The sequence below is a fragment of the Sorex fumeus genome, unplaced genomic scaffold (assembly GCF_029834395.1).
Source record: "Sorex fumeus unplaced genomic scaffold, SorFum_2.1 ptg000045l, whole genome shotgun sequence".
In the NCBI taxonomy this organism is placed as follows: domain Eukaryota; kingdom Metazoa; phylum Chordata; class Mammalia; order Eulipotyphla; family Soricidae; genus Sorex; species Sorex fumeus.
The window spans coordinates 2,945,529-2,963,813 of NW_026606102.1; the positions used below are offsets into that span (position 1 = coordinate 2,945,529).

The 18,285-nt window shown below is 46.4% G+C and overlaps 1 protein-coding gene across 1 annotated transcript in view; it reads right to left on the reverse strand.

The window, feature by feature from the left end:
- CACHD1 (cache domain containing 1) overlaps positions 1-18,285 on the reverse strand; it is a 242,097-nt gene that overhangs the window by 132,383 nt on the left and 91,429 nt on the right. Inside the window, exon 2 of the mRNA XM_056122231.1 lies at positions 8,236-8,298. Within this exon, the coding sequence (XP_055978206.1) occupies positions 8,236-8,298 (63 nt within the window). The remainder of the gene's footprint in view (positions 1-8,235; positions 8,299-18,285) is intronic.

An 18,285-nucleotide genomic window follows, 5' to 3' on the forward strand; every position in this document is an offset into this window, starting at 1 on the left:
TTTTTCTGTCTTCTGGGGCTGAACATTTATTTTCCCTGATTCGTGCTCAGTTTCATACAATGCCCTTTATGTAGCCGCGTGACTTCATTTCTTCCAAGTTTTCTAAAATAGGGGCCACAGGAGGTGTTTCCCCACAAGCACGAGTGCGCGTCTGGGAGTTTGACTTTCCCGAGACTGTGGCCAATTTCGTTGGCGGCAAAACTCCAGATACCAAACTAATTAAAGATTGAAGACACATTGTGAGGCAGTGCAGAGCTGCACTCAAGGTTCATTTAAAAGAAATAATGAGAAAAGGCAAGGAAAAGTCTACACCGCAGAGGGCTTGTGGCAAGAATCAAGGATCACAAAATGGTTTTTATTTGTTTTAATTACTTTGTTCTCTTAACCAGAAGATATTAACAACACCCTAGATTTACAGCCAAGTCATAGAGTCTGCAGAGAGAACTGTGTCTCACTAAGATTCATAAGGAAAGAATGGTAGGATTCCAACATTCATTAATCCCAAAGGAGAAGTGATGGATGGAGAAAGAGAGGGAAGGGGGGGAGGAAGGGAGGGAGGGAGGGAGGGAGAGAAATAGAGAGAGGGAGGGAGAGGGTAGAGAGAGGGAGGGAGGGGAAGAGAGAGAAAGAGGAGTGTTTGCTATAGATAGGCAGGGGTAGAGTGGTGGGAGACACTGGGGACACTGGTGGTGGGAAATACACACTAATGAAGGGACAGGTGCTGAAACATTATATGACTTGAAACCGAATCATGAACAACTCTATCTCACTGTGATTCAATTGAAAAACAAACAAACAAACAAAAAACACACCTCAAGTCCGAATTCTAGATATTACAACATATATCAAAGCCTACATGAAAAATGTGCTTTCTCTCCATCGAAATTAGAATATATTTAATACTAAACAACAGAAAACGCACCTTTTCTGGGTGACCGCTCTGGTCCTGTTGAGACAATACTGTTTGGAAGACTGGAGCGATGAAAACCAGAAAAGAAAGAGAGAAAACGGCCAAGGCTCTGGCAAGATGGAGCAGAACCAAACCTCACCTGAGAGGCCCGGGTTTGATCCTTAGATGGAAAACCTGGAAAGCCTCAAAACCATCCTATATATCGTTACATAATATATCACTACAATCTTACATATATGATTAGATAGAAAACAGAAAACCCACAGATGGATCAGAACCTATGACAAGAAAGTAACTGAGGGGGTGGGGAGGTAGTACAGTGGGCAGGTGCTGGCCTTGCATGCTGATAACCCAGGCTCCATCTCTGACACCCCATATTGCCCCCTAAGCTCCACCAGGAAGGAGTACAGCTGGGTATAGCCCAAGGCCCTCATCTCTGAAAAAAAAAAAAAGATAACTCAAGGAGCTAGATAATACAGCAGGTGAGGCCTGCTATACTTGTATGTGGTCAACCCCAGTTCAATTTCTGGCAGCCCAGATGGTCCCCCAAGCTCCATGAGGAGTGATACCTAGTACTGCTGTATCTGACCCCAAATGCCCACCCTCCCCCCATCAAAATCAAAAATAAAATAACGAGATATAAATACAGAAAATGAAAACCACAGCAGTTATACAGACAACTGATACTTGATGTGTAACATAGATAACAAATTACGTTGTCTAGAAATAAACCCCACACGTGTGGCCCTTCTAGTCTTAAGTGAGTCAATTGGCAGGAGTACGTGATGATGTTTCAGGCTTATTAAGTTAATGACGAGGCAGGGTGAGGAAAGAGATTCTCTCCAAATGGAACTGGAGAGACTATCCTGCCAGCTCAGGGCCTGGCAGGGCTTTCCTTCAAAACTGGACAAAGAGATTCTGAAATTCCGCGGTCAGAGCAGGAGGTAGAAAATTCTTACACAAGAGCAAAGAGCTGCTGGTGTTTGAAAGACAGGGCTGTCTCTTGGCGCTGACCTGGATGCATGGGATAGACCCAGAGTCCAGGGGACCAGAGGAACTGAGGACAGTGCAGTGACCAGAGGAGGAGTTTGTCCACAGAGAGTGCTAGAACATTTGCAAGCATATATGGAAAGAAGAATAAAATGGACACATACTTCCCATCCAACACCCAAATCAAGTCCAGGTGGAAACCAGTTGGAAGTGAAAAAGGTCAAGTGTGAGAAGACAGAGAGTATTTTTGTTCTTTGGAGTAGAAAAGAGTTCTTTACCAAAGGGGGAAAAGGGTAGGAGCGACACCCCCCCCCCAAGAAAAATATTACTTTTTTCTAAAAGTAACTCTAGGGGCTGGAGCGATAGTACAGCGGGTAGGGCGTTTGCCTTGCATGTGGCGACCCAGGTTTGATCCCCAGCATCCCATATGGTCCCCTGAGCACTGCCAGGAGAAATTCTTGAGTGCAGAGCCAGGAGTAATCCCTGAGCATCACTGGGTGTGACCCAAAAAGAATAATAAAAAAAAAAAAGTAACCCTAAATAGTAAACTCTTTTAAAGCTATTATCCAAAAGAGGAAACAGGGCCAAAGCCACCTAGAGGGGTGGGCAGAGCCCAGTGAGCCAGTGGACAAGCCGGTCCTGAGCAGTGGAGGAAGGCTTCAGAGCACTTGGGGTGTGGTTCTTCCACTAAACTAAACATGGAATGCTCGGGAGCTGTAGCACACTTCTGGTGCTCAGCGCTACTAGCGAAGACATGGGGCACTGACACAAAATTCTCTTGGACACTCATCTGAGTACCATGTTTACAGCATAGGTAACACAAACACACTTTAGCTACAGCAGCGATGCAAGGCGTAGCATGTGGACAAAAAAACAGCAGTGCACTTAAAATGTATATGATAGTACAGCAGGTAGAGCGTTTGCCTCGCACGCAGCCAACCCGGGTTCGATTCCCAGCATCCCGTATGGTCCCCCAAGCACCGCCATAAGTAATTCCTGAGTGCAAAGCCATGAGTAACCCCTGTGCATCGCAGGGTGTGGCCCAAAAAGCAAATTAAATAAATACATAAATAAGTATATGAAGACCAACAGTCAAACAAAATAGAGTGGGGAGATATTTATATAAAGCTTAATATTTAATATTTTTAAAAGGAAGAGAGTGTGAAAGAGTAAAGTCTATGCTTTGCATACAGGAACCCTGGGTCTGACCCCCAGTACTATAAGACACCAAAAGCACCACCAGAGAAACCCCAGCAAGGATCTTGGAGTAGGCCCTGGGCACTGCAGGGTGTGGCACCCCTCCACAAAGAAAAACTACATACATGCACATAGCAAAGGAATGACTCTATACAACAGATTTTTCTCTGGAGGGTCACCTAACAGAACACTGTAGCTGGGTAATAGTTTGAAGATGTTCATTTTAATAACAAATCTCCGTACTGCATAGCTAAGATTTTGACGAGGAGGGAAAATTTTCAATATATATATATATATATATGTTTTGGCTTTTTGGGTCACCCTCCAAAAAGCAAAGGGGTTACTCCTGGCTCTTCACTCAGGAATCACTCGGTGGCCAGGGGACCATATGGGATGCTGGGAATTGAATCCGGGTCAGTTGTGTGCAAGGCAAATGTTCTACCCACTGTACTATAACTCCAGCCCCACTTTTTTTTTTAAGGCAGCTGAATTACTTATTAGTCAAGATATCTGACTAATAATGGTGTCTCCATTTACTTTATGGAGTTAGGCTAAACCATAGCACTGTAGCACTGTTATTCCATTGTTCATCAATTTGCTTGAGCGGGCACCAGTAATGTCTCCATTGTGAGACTTGCTGTTACTGTGTTTGGCATACCAAATATGCCATGGGGAGCTTGCCAGTCTCTGCCGTGTGGGCAGGATACTCTCAATAGGTTGTCGGGCTCTCCGAGAGGCATGGAGAAGTTGATCCTGGGTTGGCCCTTGCTAGGCAAATGCCCTACCCGCTGTGCTAGATCAAGAGAAACTACACCATAGGGGAAATAACCTGAAATCTGCCTCCAAATACTGCAATCAAGAGTTTTCATATTTGACCAGGGCTCTCTTCTGGAGTCAGGGGGGTCTGAGTGGCAGTACGGTGGGTCAGGTGTTTGCCTTAGAGGTGGCTGATCTGGGCTCCATCCTACATATGGTTCTCCCGATTCCTGGACGGAGTAATCTTTGAGCTTAGAGCTATGAGTAAGCCCCGGGCACACCTGGGTGTACCCCCACCCCCTGCACCTAAAGGAAAGGAAAGAAAAAGGTCACCTAAGAGAGACTGGAGAAAAATTAAACTGTGTCAAGAAGAGAGTAAATTTCTCCACAAGTACAATGAAGAAATAAAGGATTGATTACGCGGTAATTCTTCCTCACTTGAATTATTCAGAAAAAGATGGCTTGGAAGAGAATTCCTGTTTGGGATGGAAATATACATTTTAGCGGGGAGGGTCTAATTGCCTGGCCTTTTGTCTAGCCCCCAAATAGAAACCAGTTCATCTTTTCCAAAATAAAGTCTCAGTTGGTTCTGTGCCCTATCTGTCGTCTCAAAAAATGAAAAAGAAAACACACACACAAAAATAACTGTTAAGATTAAAACATAGATGGTATAATTTTGTGTCAAGCATTTTGGAAACCAGCTCTCTCAACAGCCATGAAACCACTTATATTACGTTAAGCTGGGGTTTCCTCATTTGTCATCAGGATACTATCTATTCTTCAGGATGATTTGGATAAAATGGGGTTGGAAAGATAGGACAGGAAGTAGGGCAGTTTCCTTGTATGACTCTGACCTAGGTTCAATCTTTGGGACTCCAATGGCCCCCTGAGCACTGCTAGGAGTAATCCCTGAGCACAGGACCAGGAGTAAGACCTAAGCACTGCCTGGTGATGTGGTTCAAATACAAAACAAAACCAAATCATATACAAACAACACACACACACACACACACACACACACACACACACACACACACACACCAATGAGATAACATATGACAATTACCATGGCTTAGTGCTCTATAAAGAATCAGTTATGGGGCCGGAGCAATAGTACAGAGGGTAGGGTGTTTGCCTCGCATGCGGCTGATCAGGGTTGAATCCCAGGCAGCCCATATGGTCCCCTGAAGACTGTCAGAAGTAATTCCTGAGTACAGAGCCAGGTGCAACCCCTGAACATGGCTGGGTGTGACCCAAAAAGGTTAAAAAAAAAAAAGAATCAGTTACAATCATTTCATTAAGAGCAAAGACTTTGAAATTTGTTCTCAGCTAGATGCAGAAAGCAATGAGCCAGTCCAAGGCAACAAAACAACTTTCTTCTTTGAAAACAGTCAAAGAAGAACTTGTATCCATTACTTCAAGGAAAGCAACAAAACTGATAGGTCTAGATTAGTATCTTTAAGATGTGATCAAATGGCTTTCAGCCTCCCCAAAGTTTCCTAGAACGTGTTTTTTCAGTATAGAAATCTTTTCCTATAAAAGCCCTTATAAATTCCATGACCCTAAGCACTTCCAAGTTTGCCAAACAAAAAATAAGGGGAATTACAAGGAATAGATTCAATAGGACAAACCACATCACATTCACGACAATGGCCCATCTTTTGTTTTTAAATGATGTGAAGTTAAGACAAAATGTACCTTGAGAACACAGCCCTACAGCAATTAAAAAAGAAAAACAAAAAAATCCAATGCGAACTTCTATAAACAGGAAATGTCGAACTTCAAGATAAAACCACAGTCATTGTATTATAAATAAATAATATCCTATACCATATCTTTGATGAGACTTGCAAAGCTTTTTCCTCTGGTCTATCGCTCCTGAATTTCCATCAAATCAAGTGTCTGCTTTCAATGACTTAAACAAAAGCATCATTTCAGAGCATTTAACCGATTATGCTTTCCTACCATTAGCTCTTCATAAACTGGGGCAACGCCTGGCTACACTTTCTGTTTTAGCTCATCCTGTTTTTTGACTTAAGTTTCAAACTGAGCTTCACGTTACCCATAGACAGCTCTACCATGTCATGGGCTGTGAGGATTTGCTGTAATGCAAACCCAGAATTCTTTTATTTCTTCTTGTGTTTTTTTTTTAATTTTTGCCACATTATTCTGGGCTTACTCCGAGCCCTGAGCTCATGGGGTCACTCCTGGTGGGGTGGGGCGGGAGGGGGTGCTCTATGCAGTGCCAGAGATTGAACCTACATTGTCTCCATGCAAAACAAATGCCTTAACTAACTCCTGTACTGATCCAAATCCAGAAAGGTCTTTACCATCTATTTATCTGAGCACAAATATATATATATATTTTGCTTTCTGGGTCACACCCAGCGATGTTCAGGGGTTACTCCTGTCTTTGCACTTAGGAATTACTCCTGGCAGTGCTCGAGGGACCATATGGGATGCTGAGAATCAAATCCGGGTTGGCCAAGTGCAAGGCAAACGCCCTACCCGCTGTGCTATCATTTCAGCCTCGCACAGATAAATTTTTTAGTTGCTTGTTTTGGGGCTTGCTGGTCACGATCTGAAGGAGCCTCAGGGTCACTCCTGGCTCTGTGCTCAAGAGACCATATGGGGAGTCAGTTAAACTGAAATCAAACTAGTGGCAAGCACCTGACCCCTGTACTAGCTCTCTCCAGTTTCCACATCAATTATTAATGACTATGTTCCCCTGCATTATGTTTAAATTTAGGAAGCAAAGGCCAGAGTGATAGTACACTGGGGAGGGCACTTGCCTTGCACTCGGCCGACCCAGGTTTGATCCCTGGCATTCCATATGGTCCCCCAAGTCTGCCAGGAGTGATCCCTGAGTGCAGAGCCAGGAGTGGAGTGATCCCTAAATACTGCCAGGGGCAGCCTCAAATAAAACAAGCCAAAAACCAAAGAAGCAGCTTCCCATTTGAGCCTGCTATGAATAACTCATAAAAATAATCTGGCCTCAATAAGTAGAATCTTTTTCTGTTTTATTTTATTGCACGGTAGAGCCTGGCAAGCTCCCCGTGGCGTATTCGATATGAAAAAAACAGTAACAATAACAGGTCTCATTCCCCTGACCCTTAAAGAGCCTCCAATATGGCACCATCGGGAAGGACAAGTAAGGAGAGCATTCTAAAATCTCAGGGCTGTGACGAATGGAGATGTTACTGGCACGTGCTCGAACAAATCAATGAACAACAGGATGACAGTGATACAGTGATACAATGATTTATTTTATTGCTTGGTTTTTGGGCCACACCTGGATCAGAGCCCAGGGGTCACTCCTGACCGTATTCAGGGGAGCACGTGGAGCCAGGGATGGAACCAGGGCTCAGGCACACTGAGTTGTTACGCCGTCCCACTGAGCCATCTCTTTAGGCCAATATAAAGACTCAGAATCCCGCACAGCCTTAAAAGATGACAGGAGGGAAGAAGACTGGGAGGAAGAAGAAGAGTAAAAGGATGAAAAGAACAACAGAAACTGGTAGCTACGAGGCTGCTTCCAGGCCAGAACCTTCCACGGAATGAAAGTCACTTCATCTTAGTTAAGGTGACATTATTTCACCTCTTCCTGCGGTGCTCAGGGATCACTCCTGGCGGTGCTGGGGAGCCAGATGCGGTATCGGGGATTGAAGCAGAGTCCATTGCATGCAGATAAGCATTTAACCCTGTACTATCTTTCCTGCTCAAAGACCGGAAAAATGACAACTATTACTCAAAACGGCCCCAGAGCTAACCAGGGCTCAGAGAGGAAGGAAGAAAAGCAGAACCTTCTCTGGGTTTTTGGTCCTGACCCCAAAGTCCAGGTTCCTTTTTTCCTTTTTCTTTTAGCAGATGATATAATTTCTCATCTTTGAAAGTTTGAGTTATCTGGGAATTTTCTTCCTTTCTTTCTTTCCTTTTCTTTTTTTGCTTTTCTTTTCTATTTTTCATCTTTTCTCTTCGGGTCACACCCAGCAATGCTCGGGGGTTACTCTAAGCTCTGCACTCAGGAATTAATCCTGGTGGTGCTTGGGAGACAATATGGGATGCCGGGGATCAAACCCAGGTTGGCTGTATGCAAGACATATGCCCTACCTGCTATATTATAACTCCTGCTCTGTGTCTGGGAATTTTCAAAACAGAAAGTAATTCTGTAACGCTTCCAATGAACACCACAAGTAGATCCACGCGACCCATTTCACAAGCTTTGGGAGCCCAGTTGTCTGAGCTTCTTGACATCTTGTCAAGGTGTGGGTGACACAGAGAGAGGACCAAAGGGACCTTCCTAGGGAGATGCCGGGAGGGTAAGAAAGTCATGCTCTGAAGGGGGACAAGGACAAGAGTGTCAAGGACTAGTATCCTCTTACCTGCTGTACTTCACTCTCTCCATTGGAGATTTTCTCAGTGTAAACAAAGGAATTGAATATCCGCTGTAAGGAAAGAAAAGGAACAAACGTTAGACTTGCTAACAGCCTGGTCTCTTGGTCTCTCTCTCTCCCTCCCTCCCCCCCACTGCCCGTGTATGAATAATCTGCTTACAACACAAATAGAATCAAGTAGAGAAATTTAATTAAAACACAAGTTATTTCGGAGAAATCCAAATACCAGCCAAAGTCAATCACACTCATCGAAGCAATACACAGGCACTTCTGGGGTGAAACAAACCAGATGTTACACTTTATTTTTCATTTTCAAAAATACATTTAATTATAGATTTCCGGAGCCCATGCCATTTTATCCGACTGGTATAATCTGACAACGTTGTGTTTCTCATTTAAGTCCTGCACTCCCTGAATGCCGTAATTGTTTACAGACCCGAAAATCTAATGTAATAAAGCTCTTTGGAAAGGATTCTTTCCATGTTCCCTCCTGTGGCTCTCCGGGCAGCCCCTACCTCCTCTGCACGATCTATCACCTTTGTTACCCAAGCAGCCCCGAGGGAGACTCACAGAATGAGCCAAGTATGTGTGGCCTTAAGAGAAGATCCAGTTTTTACACGCCAGGAAACAAGGTGGCCAGGCCAAGACACGCATTCACACTGGGGCCTGACACTCAGGTTCACTTGTAGGGACTTCTCCAGAACGGGAAGCATCTCTGCAAACTTTCCCCAAACACCATTAGGATGGGCAAAGATAAGTTCACAAAGGCAGTAAGCAACACCCCCCCCCCCCAAAATTGTTTCTTCTTTTTATAAAATGAGAATCCAAACACACACACACACACACACACAGACACACACACACACGCACGCGCGCGCGCCTCCTCATTTGCCCTAAAGCTTTCAAGTACCACCGGAACCCTCCGATGAGTAAGGAGTCAGATGCAGAGAGGGCCGCCAAAACTCTCCCTTTTTCCTTTCCAGCCGACTGCCAAGGGCTTGTCAGCATCTGGGCCCGCGTCCCAGCCAGCCTACCACACCTGCACGGAGATGGTGAACCAGGCAAGTGCCAAGTTCATCAAGTGCTGGGCAGATGAAGGCCAATCGGGGGGGGGGGGGGGGGTACGGGCTTGGGGATGGGAGGGGAAGGGGCGGCAGGGGAGGGGGCTACAGGGAAAGAGAGCAAACCCAGGCAGGCAGGACTGCAATGCAATGGGATAGAGTTACAGTCTGGAGAATTAGAGTTATGAATCATCAGAACTCTCCAACGTGCTGCTCATTCTTTCAGCAGATGCTTATTTTCCTTTCCTTTCCATTTTTTTTTAAAGGACTTAGGTGGTAGGAAAAGTTCAGACATCTAGAGCTGGTAACCCCGATAATGATATTGGAATTATTTGTCACAGCTTTCTCGGGGACAGCCGCTCTTATGAGTCTGCTCTGTCAATTTGAATATTGAAGTCTCACCAAAAAAAAAAAAACCTTAAGGGGTTTCTAGAGAGATAGTACAGCACGTAGGGTACTTCTCTTGCATGCAGCTGACTCGGGGTTGGATCCCCTCACACCCTATATGGTCCTGAGTCCCTGCCAGGAATGATCCCTGAGCACAGAGCCAGGAGTAAACCCTGAGCATCTGTGGGTGCCCCTCTGAAAATCACAAACAAAAACCACTTTTACGAGACATAGTACAGGGGTTAAGGCTTGCAATGCATGCTGCAGACCCGGGTTCGAATCTCTGGCATGGCATATGGTCTCCGGGGCTCTGCCACGGGTCATTTATGAATTCATGAGCGCTTGATCACTGCCAGGTGTGGCTCCCAAAACTCTCTCCAAAGACACACACACACACACACACACACACACACACACACACACCTTTATGGAAAAATCTAAGGAGCCCATGGACCATCTCACTGAATCTTAAGACTATGACTGCAGCCCAAAGGTGAATGACTAAGGCTCTGGGGTGTCACAAAGCTGACCCAGTCCCTGGGGATGCTGGGATTTAAGCCTGGCAGAGTGGCTTTCGCAGTGCTCCTAATTCTGTGTCTCAGGAGAATCTGGGACAGGATGACTTGGCACCTAGGACAAACATGGCTGGCCGGCATCCCTACTGGAGCACAATGCAGATCAACGCCCCCGTAGGTGCAACTCCAATCTCCAAGCTGCTCCATAACACATTTGTTCGCAAAAGATGACTGGGCAGCAGGGCCGAACCCGATGTGCATTTATGATCATTATTCAACCTCCCTGGAAATATTCTGTCATTTCAACGCAAACAGATTATTAATCCACTGGATTGTGAAACTCTGCCTCAGATCTCACTGCGGGTGTTTCTCATCAAAGAACACCAGGAGTTTGAATCCTGCACACACACACCCCCTTTGGAAAAAGGGATTTTGCACACAGAGAGGGAGGTAGGCAGCGGAGGGGGGCCTCCATATCTACCACCCCAAGATTCCAGCTTCCTGTCAAGGTCACATTCATTCCCTGACCCAAGCTCAACACTTTTTTTTTCTTTTTTGGGTCACACCCAGTGATGCAAAGAAGTTACTCCTGGCTCTGCATTCAGGAATTACTCCTGGTGGTGCTCAGGGGACCATATAGGATGCTGGGAATTGAACCCAGGTCGGCCGAGGGCAAGGAAAACGCTCTACCCGCTGTTCTATCGCTCCAGCCCCTCAACACTTTTCTACCACCTGGTTTTTTAAAACTACTCCATGGCTAGGGTAATGCTTGCACCAAAAGGAACACAATGCATGTGGCATCTCCAGATCTTTGCGAGCATTGTCAAGGTCACTGATATCTTTCAATCGTCCAGTTCACATCTCATCTGTCCAATCTGGTGGGCGTATGGGCAAAAAGACCACTGAAAAGCAGGAACTTCCGGGAAGTAGATCAGAGCCACCTTGCCTTACCCACTAGGGGTCCAAATGTCCAAAAAGGAAAATCAATCCCTTTTTTCTTCAAAGGTGTGGAGTGGGGGAGGGGTAGGCAACTGGGGGTGGGTGTGGGTGAGGGGAGACCTACACCCACATTCCTGGGTTCCTGTGTAGTAAGGAACCCTCTGGCAAGAGCTTACAAGGCTATGTCTGCATTTCAATCCTAGGAACGATTAATAATGGCTGCTAATACTTTTGTGTAACTTGTTTTATTGCTACTTGCAGCACTCCTATACTCCCAGCACCTAATGAAAGTGGGAGCCAGGCAGTCACTGGGATGGATGAAGAAGAGGCCTCTTGCATTCAAAGCACATCCTCTACCCTCAGAACCGTCTCTCCTGCCAAGCCCCTGCCCCCAGGGGTGAGCATGTTTTAATTTAACAGAAATTCCAAATGATCTCTCTAGGTCATATTTTAGTGACCTTGGGGTCAAGAGTTGCAGGGCTGTTAGAACTGAGCAGTGGAAATGGAAAGAAAAGTCTTCCCTAAAACATGAAAATAATGAGCTCTCCCCAATGGTTAGATTGTTCGGGCCCCCTTGGATGATCCCCAGCACTGAGGGGCAGCGTGGGCATTCTGCATTCTTTCCCAAGTGGTTGCTTGTCTTTTATACCACTTCCCAGGGGGAACAAAGGAATTCCAGAAATGTGAACTCTTAATTTGAGTGCAACCTGGAAGAAACAGGACTGGACCCTCAGCCTTCAGCTCCCAGGAAGTAACGGCAATGAGAAGACCCACAGCACCCTCGAGGGGGTTCTCGTATTAAGCCAATAAAAATCCGTAAACACATACATTCATCCAGAGGGGAAAGAGCATTAAAGTGGATGGAGCATTTTTACAAGTCATTTGCTGCAGATTTCACTGAAGCCTCCATTATTCCCACAGCCCAAACCAGAAGATGGCTTATTCTTAAGTTCCTGGGAACAGAATGTTGATCTGAAGACAAAAGTGACCTTTCACGCATTAATGCACACACTCTGGAAAACTGGCGCTATCTTCCGAAGTTAATTAGATGCAAATCCTAGGGCCCCACAGTTCCCAGCCTCCCTCTCCTTCGCAAAGAATGTCTTCATACCTTTATCAAAAGAAAAGCAGGAGCATGTCTGTGGCAGCACCGCTCCTCAGTCGCACCCTGGAAAGAACCCAAACGCCTAGCGGCAGGAGCATCGGTACACAAAGACAGGACACTCACACAATGGAATCTTTTGCAATAAGAACGAACGCATCATTGCCACCTGCATGAATGAACACGACGACTTGGCCGGTATAACAGCTGGTGAGCTAAGCCCGATGCTAGAACACGAAGTGAGGAACTCCATCCATACCAACAGCAGGCAAAAAGGAGTCCATTCCCCCCCACCGCCCCCCTGGAGAAGCAGGACAGGGGTCCCGTGGGCAGGAGAGTTGGAGAAGTGGTTGGGAGAGTTTCATGCGGCTCTTTCCTGCGCTGGGGAAAGGCTGCAGTCACCGGTTCACTTGTGAGAGCGTTTAGTGAGATTTGTGGGACATACACCTCTTGACTGTGTACATTTCCACACTTGCGCGACATGTCAATACATTTACCTGCAACATCCACTCTAGTCAACTCTCTTTAAATGTGCCTTAGTGGGCCAGAGCGATAGAACAGCGGGAGGGTGTTTGCCTTGCAAGAGGCCGACCCGGGTTCGATCCCTAGCATCCCATATGGTCCCCTGAGCATTGCCAGGTATGACCCAAAAAGCAAAACAAATAAATAAATCATTTGTTTTTTCAAAAAGTGTCCCTTCCCAGAGGGGGACAAATGAGACCCCTCCCCACCCCAAGGGACCCAGCCCCAGCAGCCAAAACCCTCCAGAACTGAAACGCTGCCCTGCTCACTGCCACTCTCCACACACTCAGACTGAGCCTCACCCATGAGTGAACCTATTCCTGGACAATTCATAGGACACACCCTACCCATACTCCAAGAGTACCGCAGCACATTTGATTGGATTCAAAGTAGGAAGCAACCAACCTTAGAGGGAAGTATCATGCCCTCGTGGCAAAGCCTGGCCACGAGGTTTTTCTTTGGGGCAGGGATTGGGGTTTGGGACGGAAACACCAGAAATATGGTGATGGGACTGGTGTTTGAATATTAAATGTAATCAAATACTGTAAACTACTTATAAAGTAAAAAATAAAAAAAAAAAAGATTAAAATGTGCCTTAGTCAAAAGTCTGTTTTCTTAGGACCGGGGAAATAGTACAGCGGTAGGGAATAAGCTTAGCATGCAGCTGACCTGGGTTTGATCCCCGGCACCCCTGTATCCCACCAGAAATGACCCCTGATCATTGCTGCATATGCTCCAACCCATCCCATCCCCCCAAAAATCTATGCATAAAACTACTGAAGGCCTTTTTTTATGGTTTTGCTTTTGTGCCAAACCAGGGAGTGCTCAGGGATTACTTCTGGTGGTGCTGGGGGAAGGAGGTGGGGTGGGGGACACACCATATGGGATGCAGGAGATTGAACCCGGTCTGCCCCATGCAAGGCAAATGCCATTCCCGCTGTACTATCTCTCCAACTGAAAAAAAATTTTTTTAAATTGCATTTTTAAAAAGACAGGGGACATGTGAGATAGCACAGCAGGCAGGATGCCTCCTTTGCATGGGGCTGACCCAGGTTCGATTTTTAGCACCCTGAGCACAGAGCTAGAAGTAAGCGGAGTAAGCTCTAAGAACAGCCAGGTGTGACCTCAAAACAAAAATATCTTGGGGGATGAGGGGGAATTGGAAGAACAGAAATGTACAGCTGGACTTCCAGAAATATTGAGAGAAAAATCTACACTCCAATCAGTAACCGAGATGGAGCTAGCCCTGGAGAATGGAGAATGGCCTAACAATTCACAGCTATACGCGGACTCTGGAACTTTCCCTGTGGCTGCATTCTAGTCGCTCCCTCATACTAAGTAATAAACTGACTTAGTAACCGGAAAACTGCATTTGCAACAAGAAGGTGTCTTCCTCCAAGTATCATCCAACCAACCCATCATGACTTAACCAAGTCTTCTCCGCAAGCCCCTTCTCTCCCCTGAGCTCTGCCTTGCCTCCCCCATCATCCCCAGTACCTCTAGTTTCAACACAATTGAAGAGCACAGTCTTGGCTGGGGGTCAGGTAGCTCTGAAGGAGAGCATTTGCTTTGCATGGGCTGGAGCAATAGCACAGCAGGTAGGGCATCTGCCTTGCACGCGGCTGACCTGGCTGACCCCAGTTCGATTCTTCCACCCCTCTTGGAGAGCCCAGCAAGCTACCGAAGTATCGTGCCCTCGTGGCTAAGCCTGGCAAGCTACCCGTGAGGTATTCAATATGCCAAAAACAGTAACAAGTCTCATAATGGAGACATTACTGGTGCCCATTCGAGCAAATCGATGAACAATGGGAGGACAGTGCTACACTGCTAGTGTAGCTTGCTTGTACAGTGGATTTGCTTGATCCTTGGCACCTCAAAATAGCAATAATAAATAAATAAAGTCATGTAGCTATTGACTCTAGTCCCTCAACCCCAAACTCTACACCAAGATAATGAGAAGAAATGGGCATTCTGGGGCTGGAGTATTAGCACAGCGGGTAGGGCGTTTGCCTTGCACACGGCTGACCTGGGTTGGATTCCCAGCATCCCATATGGTCCCTTGCACGAGCCAGGAGTAACCACTGTGCAACACTGGGTGTGACCCAAAAAGAAAAAGAAAAAGAAAAAAGAAAGAAGTGGGCATTCTGCTGTGGAGAATGCATTTCCCTCACCTAAGGGGATGCACCTCAGCCCTGCCCCATCCCTGCTTCCCACTCGCCTCACCACCCTCCCTGGCCCGGGTCCACCCCTCCGAAATCTATTTAGCAGAGCCTCTGAACAGATGGCAGGGAGAATTCCACGCTGCTGGAACAGGAACAATTCCGTGAGTGTTTCCTAAGTTGGTCGTCCAGACAGTTGGCCTCACCTTCTCTCTCAGAGCTCTGCCAAGTGTTAACGAGATATTTAAGTGAGCAGGGCCCCACCATACCACGCACAATAACAGGGAAAGCAGAGATCAGCCCCTCCTCCAGCCTAATGAGATTCCCTTATCTCCCGGACTGATCCTGGCTAAGAAAATACAGGCCAAAGGGATTTGTATTCAGAAATTTCTTCTCTGGCTGCGGGCAGCTGTCTATGGTGAGTTCATTTAGGTAGAAGATTTGCCATTAGCTCCATTCAACTCTGGGTCTCTTCCTCAAGATTCTAGCAATTGTGTCCCCAGGGAGGAAAAGAGAAATTGGCACTAGGAGTTCAAGAAATTTGACGAACACATACACAGCAAAGTGCTGTCACTGCAATAAACACCAACACTCCCGACTCGGAGAATAAATGGGACATATATTGAAAGAACAACGGGAAAGAAAGCATAGGCATGTCTTCATCACAACCCCCCACATCTCCCCAGTGAATAATCATTCGCGAGGTTTTAAGGAATCCCTTCTGCACAGATTAGTCATCTTCTGATTTTCATGGACCCATTTAAGCTCACACTGTTAAACATATGGAAAACCTACAAAAATCACATTCCCGGGGGAAGCTCATCATTCCGCAGTCCGAGGCCCCATAAATCGTAGTCGTTTGTGAAATCCATCGCAGGGTTCCTTCTGGATACAGGTGGCCCGAGAAAGAAAGCTTACCAAAAGCACTGAAAATGGGACCACCAACTAGAAAAGCACTTAAACACCCACAAGAGAGGACCATGATGTTTCTCTGCAGCCCAAATCACGCTGTGCAGTGAGAGTCCTAAGAGAGACCACGTTCACCATGATTTTTGTTATTGTTAACTATGACTGTATAGGGCTGGCGCGATAGCACAGTGGGTAGGATGTTTGCCTTGCACGCAGCCGACCTGGGTTCGATTCCTCCAACCTGCTCGGAGAGCCCAGCAAGCTACCAAGAATATCCCACTCGCATGGCAAAGCCTGTCAAGCTCCTCGTGACATATTTGATATGCCAAAAACAGTAATAACAAGTCTCACAATGGAGACGTTGCTGGTGCCCACTCGAGCAAATCGATGAACAACGGGAGGACAGTGCTACAGTGCTAAGATCGTATATACCGGTGTTTTCCAAAATGATACCGACCAACAGTTGACACTGGAGCAATCCAGAGGCGTGCGGTCTCAGGTGTAATTGGGGGTGACGAGGTGGTGGAGGGGTGGGTTTCTGTTTATTAGTGGTGCTGAGTGATTCTTTTCCCTGAAAGGTGGGGGTGGTGGTGGGAAGCTATCTAAGTGTGGGAACCCTGGGTGCTTGTTATCGAAAGGCCCCAGATGGACTGAGATTGTTGCGGTTATTGCAAATGTGCTAGAGACAAGGGCATTGAGACTCCAAGCTAATCCCAGTTCAGGGGTGACCATCAGGAAGTAGGTAGACAATGTGGATACAAAACTGGCTTTGTGGTTTTTTTTTTTTTTGGGTGGGGGGTATTTGGGCCACACCAAGTGGTGCTCAGGGCTTACTCCTGACTCTGTACTCAGAGATCATTCCTGGTTGGCTCAGGGGACCATACGGGATGCTGGGGATAGATGCAGGTCAGCTGCGTGCCAGGCAAGCGACCTAACCACTGTGCTATAGCTTCTGCTATAAAATGTGTCTTATGCAGAGCTCATGTCCAGGTTTTTCTGCAGACACCGTCTTAATAGGAAAACTGCAGTGAGCTCTAGACCAAAACAGTAGAACAGGTTTTGCTTCTGAATGACGAATTGATATGCCAAACACAGTAACAACAAGTCTCACGATGGAGACGTTACTGGGCCCGCTCGAGCAAATCGATGAACAACAGGAGGACCGTGACCGTGACCCACATTTATTGAGTACATATGCCATTTAAAAATGAATCAAACAGGAGCTGGAGAGATAGCACAGCAGGTAGGGCATTTGTCTTGCACACAGCCGACCCGGGTTTGATTCCCAGCATCCCATATGGTCCCCTGAGCACCGCCAGGAGTAACTCCTGAGTACAGAGCCAGGAGTAACCCCTGTGCATTGCCGGGTGTGACCCAAAAATCAAAAAAAAAAATGAATCAAGCAGGGACTGGAGCGATAGGAAAGTGGGGAGGGTGTTTGCCTTGTACACAGCTGACGTGGGTTCAATCCCGGCATCCCATATGATCCCCTGGGCTCCACCAGGAGTAATTCCTAAATGTAGAGTCAGGAGTAACCCCCTAAGCATCGCCAAGTGTGACCCCAACCCCACCCCCGAAAAAATGAACCAAAAAAGGGGCCAGATAACACAACAGATAAGACCCTTGCCTTGCAGATGGCTGACCCAAATTTGATCCCCAGCACCCCATACGGCCCCCCCAAGCACCGGCAGGAGTACCTCTGAGCACACAGCCAGGAGTAAGTCCTAAGCTCCGTGATATATGGCCCAAAACCAAAAAAATGCAATGGCATTTTATTTCCCCCTCAACCAAAGAGTTGCCCCTCAACCAAAGAGAAACACAGAAAATTAGAATTAAACTCAAGATCTAAAGAACTGAGTGAGCTGGATCACACCTCCAAACAGCAGAGGAAACAGTTACTGTAGCAGTTTATGTTAGATGCGCAGGATGAAAATGTGATCATAAATACCTCCATGATATGCAAAACAGGCTATTCTAGCACCAGGGCAAAGGAAATAAATCCTTCAGTGCGGAAAAGCATGGCAGAGGGAGAGGTCTCAAGTGGGAAGTGAAAACAACACCCGAATCAGCACACAACAGATAACCTTGTGCACAGGTACCTGCCCCAGGAATGCATCCTTCCCGGCGGCCTTCCTGCTTTAGTTTGTGGTCTGCTCTCCAGACCAACCACAGTGAGCGAGCACTTAGGCTGCGCTAATCATCTGTCCAGCCCAAGGTACTCTGCATATATCAGCGTCACCTCATTAATGCAAAGATGAATTGATATGCAGTTCACTAAAAGTAGTATGCAGTTCACATACCATTCTGCTGGCTCCTCAAATCGTTTTTGATGCTTGCTCAATGACCATATTATTCGTGCTAATTTATTAAGGATATGGAGACTATTCTCTGGGTAGTTATTTTTTTACAATAGTTGGAAGGATAGGGAGGGCAAAAATACCAGT